General features: G+C 38.8%; 1 protein-coding gene across 3 annotated transcripts in view; it reads right to left on the minus strand.

The window, feature by feature from the left end:
- Positions 1-1,324: 1,324 nt before the first annotated feature.
- The window catches only part of LOC138746444 (peptide YY-like), a 21,194-nt gene continuing 13,799 nt past the window's right edge, over positions 1,325-8,719 (minus strand). The window contains exons 3-4 of one of the 3 annotated variants that reach the window (XM_069904620.1): positions 8,258-8,335; positions 1,325-1,655 (exon numbers count right to left, since the gene is read on the minus strand). In XM_069904620.1, the coding sequence (XP_069760721.1) occupies positions 1,631-1,655; positions 8,258-8,335 (103 nt within the window). In that variant the 3' untranslated portion in view covers positions 1,325-1,630. The other 2 variants (XM_069904621.1, XM_069904619.1) reach the window with 2 other exon arrangements.

The following is an 8,719-nucleotide window of genomic DNA, read 5'->3' on the forward strand; positions in this document are numbered from 1 at the left end:
TACACATCTCCATTATCTGGAATTCAAACAACCGGCAACCACAGGCAACTGGGAAAAAAATTGAGGAAATAAATAATTTTTTAAATTAAAAATTGTAAAAGTAAATATTCTCCAAAGCAACACACAACCCCTTGGGCACAAGCATTCAGCCAGCGGAGCACCCCAGTTGTGTATGAATAAAATGGCAGCACCCAGAATGAAGATGTCACCTGCCACTGGGGAAACTCACTGTTAAGGGTCCTGCCATTAACTAACAACTTTCTCAGTGAAAATAAAAGTCTTTATTTTCATTCGTATATTATTAAGTATATTAGTAAGGCTTGAATCAGTAAACGTAGGGGAGAAGAGGTTAAATGTGGCAATGGCAAAACACCGTTGCAAAGCCAATGACCAGGTTTTAAATTTCAATTTAAATTTTGTAAGTTACAGGAATTAGCTGATTAAAGTGAACTTTATTTAATTAATGACTAAATACTGATTTTTTTTCCCCAAATTACATTTCCACCGTCATTGGTCTTTTAAACTGTTTATTCTAAATGCAGGTGTATTAGTTCGGCATTTTAAGAGCGAGTCTAAGGCAACCGTAAAATTTGCATATCTGGTATCCCCATAGGTGCCAGAATTTGGGGGTTTTACTGTAGTGTACCACCACAAGGTTCAGACTCGTCCTCATTCAAAACTATCTTAAAACTGTTCCCAAAATGCACCCCCACTGAAAGACCAGCCATCTTGCTGGGCTCTTTTCCCTTTAACAAAGTTCATATGAAAAGCACCTAAAACTCACCATCAGTTGAACCACATACTATAAATTGTCCAAATTCTAATTCGAAAATAATTTTTTTTTTAAAACATAAATAATTAGCATTTTGATAAATGTCTTGTAAAGTACATACATTGTTTTTAAACAAATGCTTTCAACAGTTCACTCATGATTTGTACCCAAATCCAATACATTAAGAGATGTTACAATTAACTCAAGTAGTTGCACCTTTTAAAACAGTTTGTGAGTTCAAGTATCACTCTCTGAGATTCGGCAGGTCTTCTGATGTGAACATAAGAGACCCATGATACTATATGAAGAATCAAAGCAGCGAACCAAATTATCATTTTCTCTTGGTGATTTCACGTGACGGTGATATATGCAAATTTGGTAAAGATGGCGCCCGCAATTGGGGCTACCTGTCGAATGGTTATCTATGAACGGTTTATGAAGTCCGAGCTTGCAAAACTCACAATGGATCTCATAAAGATACTTTCAGGACGTGCCAAGGATGTCTGGATGTGTAATTTTTTTAAAAGTAGAGGCTTCACTTTGGAGGCAAACTTGATTGATCCATTAAACTTTAATTGCACATAAACATTTTTACAATACAAACAAGATTCATTTTCTCAGAAAGACCCCACAATTTATTTTTTTTTCCTCTTCTTGATTATCATATATATTTGTAACAATAAATTATGTACAATTGTTTGCCACAAAAAAGCTTCATTGGTTTCTCAATGCATGAAAAAGGTTTGCATGCAGGTGATGCTTTTGGTTTGATGTTGTCTTGTCATAATTCTTAAGAGGTCAGGTCCTTCTGCACCATAATTAAAATGCATAAACACGATAGGTATACTGAGCATAAAATTACCACATCAAGGATTCATCATATCTGTGAAAAATATTGAAACAGGAAAATACATTAAAATGCATATTCTCCAGACGTTTATAGCCATAAAAATGATAAAGGAACCATAAGTAATTAAAATATTTAGTTACTGTTGTGGATAAATTTTTGTGCCTTTGTGGCATATTTCTTTGGCGCAGATGATTAAATGGGTTTCTTTATTATTAATCGAACAATTTTAACATGGGAAACAAGATTCATAGTCAAAGCTTCAACAATAATTTAATTATGAAGTATGATACCAATAAAGTAGGCAATCATTTTACATCAATTGTTGTTAGCCTGTTTATTAAACATATTTTTATATTTAAACTATTTTTAAAAAATCTATAGAGATGCCGATTCTGGCTATTTAAACCAGTGCTGCCCAATTACACCTAAATTAACCTTCAACCCCGTATGTTCTGGGTAAATGGGAGGAAACTGGAGCACTTGTGGAAAACCCATGCAGATGTAGGGAGAATGTACAAACTCCATACCATGCTAAGCTAATCAGACTTTACAGTGTTTAAGCCTACAAATCCATTACATGAAATAGCATTGGTGATCCAAAAATTATCATCATTCAGAAGACAGAGATGCTTGTTATTGTAAGATACCAGATTTATCCCAGCACCAGAGACCCTGGGTCTGATTGGGGATAAGCAGATTAGAAAGGTGTTGGAGGGTTGATGAAGGGAAATGTTTGTGTCCCAGAAATATCGATCATCATATTTCACTGCATGACAAATTAATTTTTATTCACATAACACCAAAAATGGGTCCAAGTGATTTGACCACACATGTCAAACTCTGGCCCGCGGGCCAAGATATAATTATATTTGGCCCGCAAGATCATATTAAATATATATTAGAGTTGGCCCGCTGGCCGCCGCGCCAGCATGCACACTGAAGGTGAAAATGAAGACGCCGGAGGTATGGAGGGATCTCAGAGTCCAGAATCCCGGGGATCGGAGCGCCGCACTCAGCCCGCCCGGCTCCCGGACACACAGACGTAGCTGGAGTTGGGGACCATCCTCGCTGGGTCTGCGCTTCAGCGGCGACGCCGGACCGAACGTCTCGTTGGCGGTGCCTTCCCCCTCGCTCCGTGCGCGGCGGACCCTACCTCCCGCTCATTTTTTTTGGAGACGAGCCCAGCGTCGTGAGATCGCAGTTTAATCCCTCTCCAACCATGGGAGGGGGGTGGGAGCAACGCGCTCTTCTCAGCCAATTCCTCCACCGCCCCGGACGCCGGCGTTTCAACGGGGGGTTCGGGTGCCGTCGTCAGGCGACCGACCTGTTGGTCCAAGACAAGGGGAGAGCGTACAAACTCCACACAGACAGCACCTGAACTCGGGTGAACGTGGAGCTGCGACCCCACATTCCACATCAGGACTGTGTGTAAGATTGGGAGCAGTGAGACGGAAGCTTATTTTGTTCCTGTGATTTAAGCCTTTCTTGGGGTGGGGGGGGTCCTTCTCTGACCACTTGCCTAACAATTAACCTAATCAGATGTGGAGTTACCACAATACAACAGTTCTCAACCTTTTTCTTTCCACTCGCGTCCCTGTGCCATTGGTGCTCTGTCATTAGTATGGGATTGCTTAAGGTGGTCTGTGGGTGGGAAGAAAAAGTTTGAAGACCACTGCTTTAATCATCCCTCATTGACTCGTCATGTGCACGGTTTCAGACGCTAAAGGAAATGGGCCGATGACAATGACAATGAAAGAGTTTATCCAAAACTATTATTAAACATTTATTTTAATAAGAAAAAGTTTAACATTACATATGTTGAAAGAAGAGAAAACATGCAGATGCTGTTGAAAATTTTCAATAAATATTTAGTTCGGCCTTCGACTTAGTCCAAGTTTTTAATGTTGGCCCTCCATGAATTTGAGTTTGACACCCCTGGATAAGACAGTCCTTGTTCTAGAGGATTTTTAAGATGAAATGTTTTACTTACAGAAGACTGCAAGCTCACAGCAATTAGGTTAGCCTCTAATATTCAGAAGTCTAATCTACTTCTGTGGAGATACTAGTTTGAAATTCACACACAGCAGGTGAGGACCTTACAATTCAAGTCATTATACAACTCTGAAATCCAAAGTTAGTCTTAATAATGGTGACATGGAACTATCTGATGTGTTCATCAAATCCCCTTCCTGGTCTCCTCGAAACACATTTCCCAGCTCAAGTCATGGAATCATATCTTGAATGCCCTCTAAATCATTCCTACTTATCCATTCAAGAGATAATTAGGGATAGGCTATAAATAGGATTTCAGAAACATTTGTATTCCATAAAAACAAGTATTGGATATTAATGACTTTCCTAAGCTCCATGTACAGTAAAATCCCTGTTATCTGGAATTCAAGCAACCAGAAAAATAAAATCACTGAAAATAAATAGGTAAAAAATATGGAAGTTTAAAATAGGTCCACCTCACCACTAGTTCTCATTTCACACAAAACAGTCTCAACCAGAAAATTTGCTTATCCAGCATCTACCAATCCCTATTGGTGCTGAATTTTGCATAATTTGTCTTAAATGCTCTTTCTATATATTTTATTTTTAAAACAATTTCATGGTTTTCAACCATAACTCATTCTATTGAGCATTTTCTCTCAGGACCAGAAAGAACTTCTGTGTATCCCTGTTAGAAGGCCTTGATTAACTGGAAGGCTATCCTAACAATAATTTACCACAGATCCTTTTCTTGTGCTTCTCAATTAAACAAAATACAATTTCTTTCTCTTTTGTGTCCCTTAAAGTCGACCTTTTGCTTTTTCTTCTATTTTTTTCATAAATTTATAGCATTAGTTCAGTTTTGGGGTTTTTTTTCCTGTCACATGATGACATCGCAGTAATTTTGAACTAAACTAGAAAAAGAAAGTAAATTTTTTTTTAATGATCCAGCAAGGAACCAATACCAATAACAGAAAAGCAAAGTAAGCATGCAAAAGTATATTCTAAAACATGCAAAATGTGTGTTTAAATATACATCCGTGTATATTCTAATATGGTTAAATGTAGAATTAGACCAATTTAAACCTTAGGTCTAAATCGGTTTCAGTCTAGCCAAGGCTTTTCTCTTAAGAAGTGATTATGAAAGCAATGTATAACGTACATGCCATTGGATTACCACTTCTGTTCTTCAGATCTTAGATTGCTGTATATATTCGAGTAATAGTCAAATTTTGGGGACTAACTTTCAGGTCAAATTTGGTGGGGGGGGGGGGAAAGGGTTACTACTTTTCACCACTAGAAGTTCCTATGTCATTCAAGGCGTCGGGATCTGAGATGGCATGGGCCAGGTAGTAAGTCTGCATTTGGAGCATTGGGAGCTGAGGTGAGCATTCACCGTCAGAGCATTGGTAGCTTGGATGAGTGGGCAGTCAGGGCCTAAAATAGAAGGGATTGACTTTTACCACGGTTTGTATGGAAAATGTGTGATTTTTGGCCCAAAAAAAAGGGGGAAGGGGTCGATTATTACATGGGATCAACTTTTTCTTTTCTTTCTTTGGCTTGGCTTCGCGGACGAAGATTTATGGAGGGGTAATGTCCACGTCAGCTGCAGGCTCGTTTGTGGCTGACAAGTCCGATGCAGGACAGGCAGACACGGTTGCAGCGGTTGCAAGGGAAAATTGGTGGGTTGGGGTTGGGTGTTGGGTTTTTCCTCCTTTGTCTTTTGTCAGTGAGGTGGGCTCTGCGGTCTTCTTCCAAGGAGGTTGCTGCCCGCCGAACTGTGAGGCGCCAAGATGCACGGTTTAAGGCGATATCAGCCCACTGGCGGTGGTCAATGTGACAGGCACCAAGAAATTTCTTTAGGCAGTCCTTGTACCTCTTCTTTGGTGCACCTCTGTCTCAGTGGCCAGTGGAGAGCTCGCCATATAACACGATCTTGGGAAGGTGATGGTCATCAATTCTGGAGACGTGACCATTAACAAGTATATTCACGGGTGTATGTTGAAAGTTATATCTTCATGCTATATGAATGTCTTGAAGTTCTATGTCACATGTAATGGTCTCATACAAGAGTTCCTGTATATTTATGTCACATATACATCATTATGATGCAAAATGTCATTAAGACATTTTTCTCTATTTGATCTAAAATCCCATCTATCCAAGTTTGCAAGCTTTATTAATTGGTCAGTTTGCAATGAGTTAATTTGAGATTTATAAAGTTGAACAGAAAAATCAAAACATTGACATTCATCATTATTCATCTTGTTCCTCCTTCCATCTCTTCATGTCCCTTATTTTACACTTCATTGGACACTGTTATAATATACTCTTAATTGTATCAAATTGATCCAGTTTTTTTTAAATGCTTATTGAACATAAATTTTCTGGATTTTGTTGTTTCCAATGAACCAGAAGTGCTCACTTTCAAACATATAAGGATTTGGTAAGTGTCTTTCGGTCTCTCATCCTCACCCTTTAAAGTGAATGAAGAGGCAGGAAGACAGACAGTCAAGAAGATAGATTCTCAGCTTCTTTGTCAGGTTTACATTTTCAGTCATTCAAAGAGCATTATCAAGTGACAAAGTTGTGACAAAGTGCAAATCCACATCCCTCCCACTGAGCCACAGTAGCACATTTCGCAGATGGAAAGATGGTGAAATTTTGAGTGGTCACACACCAATGACAAATCTTTGACCATGCTTAACAATGCAGAAGCAGACATTAGGAGCGGCACTGGACTATTATTCAAACTTTTGATCCTGCTTTCTCTGCTGTGCAACATGATCATGTGTCTGGTCGATACCCCATTCCTGAATTCTCCACATCTCCCTCAATTTCAATAGCCATTTGTACGCTATCCAACTTATATTCATTAATTTTTTTAATGATTTGATCTCAAACTGTCTTCTATGGTGGAAAATGTCATGTTCACCATGCTTTGAGAGAAGAAATGTATTTTTTTAAAAATCTCATTCTGAACCTGTATCTATTGGATGTGACTCCTCAGTCAGAACATCCTCTCTATCCATCTACTTCCCTCAGATCTATTAGGATTTCATGAATGAGGTTTCTCAATGTTTCCTCCCATTTTTCTGAACTTTTGTGAATGTAAGCTCAATCATCCCAAACCCTCTTCCAACATCAATTCTTGTCATTTTCCAGAACCCGTCTTCACTATACAAGTTCTGAAGCAGGAATATCCTTCCTCAGACCAAAACAGCACAAAATTCTCATGGCATGGTCTCGCTATTCTCCTGCACAATTGCAAGATCACATCCCAGTTCCTCTATTCAGTCCTTCGGGCTATGAAATACATTGCACTATTTGCCTTCTGCATTCTAACTTTCAACTTCTGATGCACAAGGATATCCATCCAACTCTCCTTTTCTGACTCTTACAATTGAAATGAATTATTGTCAAATGTTCCTAGATTATAGTGAAAAGCTTGTTTTGCTTGCAGTCAAGTCAATCCATATTTACGTGCAGCGTGTGCAATAATAAAGCTAAAGTGCAGGTTATAGTGTAAGTGGGATGGTGCAGAATGGCAGGCGGCTCAGATAGCAGTGTGGTAAGCACAGTTCAAACCCAGTGCTGTCTACAAGGAATTTGAGCCTTGTGGGTTTTCACAGATGCTCCAGTTTCCTCCCACCCTCCAAAACATACAGGGTTGTAGGATAATTGGGTGTGATTGGGCGGCACGGGCTTCAATGGCCGGAATTGGCCTCTACTTTGTCCTAAGACAAAGTAAAAACATAGAGAAAACGGGTAAAAGAGTGCAGGGGGATCATCAACGAGAGATCTATTCAAGAGTCTGAAAGCAGCAGGAAATGAATTGTCCTTGTAGCTAGAGATTTGTGTTTTCAAACTCATTTATCCTCTACCTGATGGAAAGGTGAAGAGCATGTGACCAGGGTGGGATGGAGCCTTTAATATATTGGCAGCTTTCTGAGGAAGAGGGAGGTAGAGACAGGGTCAATGAAGGGGAGGTTGGTGTGCAATTTTCCCTGATCAGATTCGTGTTTTTATTACTGAAGTGAATAATCTCACATTTATTGGCATCATACTGCGTGTATTTGCCCACTCTCTCAACCTGCCAAAGCTTTGTTGCATCTCAGCTTTATGTCATCCACAGATATGGAGACATTCCATTCAACCCCTTCATCTGAAATATCCCCTGTGAAAATATTGAATGTTAGAGATCTAGGGCAGTATCACAGGCTGTACTCTGAGGACCTTTGTCCACTGACATTGGCTTACAATCATTTAAACTGTTATGCATTTAATCCTCTTAGGAATTTGTCCCACCATAAAATGGATTGAAAAATACTGAGTCTGAGTTTTTAAAGGAGTACTAAAGCACAATTACAACTGAGCAAAGCATCTGGCTCTAAACATTAATGTTATCTATATTGTGAGAGCAACTCCAGCAGTTCCTTTTAAATGAAGGTTTTTTTCCTTTATAAATACAGTAATTTAAGAAATGCTGTTTTTCACAGAGAGAAGGAATTCCATGGTATTCTAGAGAAAAGGGGAGGACAAACAATGTAAATCTTTTCTTTTGTGATTACAGAGTTGGTTAAAGTGTATCTGAGAGAAAGTGATCTCTCAAATATTAATGACATTCTCAAAGCTCTATTTACCTCGAGTTCCCAACATGATCCCGGCTTTCATCAAAAGGGGAATCTGACAAAGATTCTGGATTATCCCTCTTCCCATATCTGGAACAGAAAAATTAACGTCAGTTCAATTGCCCACTAATAATTTATCCTGTACTTTGAGCAATAATAAAAATATTTTCCACTCAGTAATATCTGGACGAACAGATCAATATTATTAGAATAAAATAGCTCATACAGATTTCGAATCACGTACTACGTAGGTTTCCCATTAGTAAATGGAAAATATACATTTGATTTCTTTCAACCATTCATAAATTCTTTGGGAAGATATCACTTCTGATTATATGACACATGATACTTAATGAGTGCATACTGATTTTATTCAATGATAGCAGGGCTCAGCTACAAAAGAGTTGTAAACCACAGTCTTCAGCAGTGTGATAACATCAGCATTATACTCTCCATTTATCTTGTGTACAGAAC

This window comes from Narcine bancroftii, chromosome 12, assembly GCF_036971445.1.
Source record: "Narcine bancroftii isolate sNarBan1 chromosome 12, sNarBan1.hap1, whole genome shotgun sequence".
NCBI lineage: Eukaryota > Metazoa > Chordata > Chondrichthyes > Torpediniformes > Narcinidae > Narcine > Narcine bancroftii.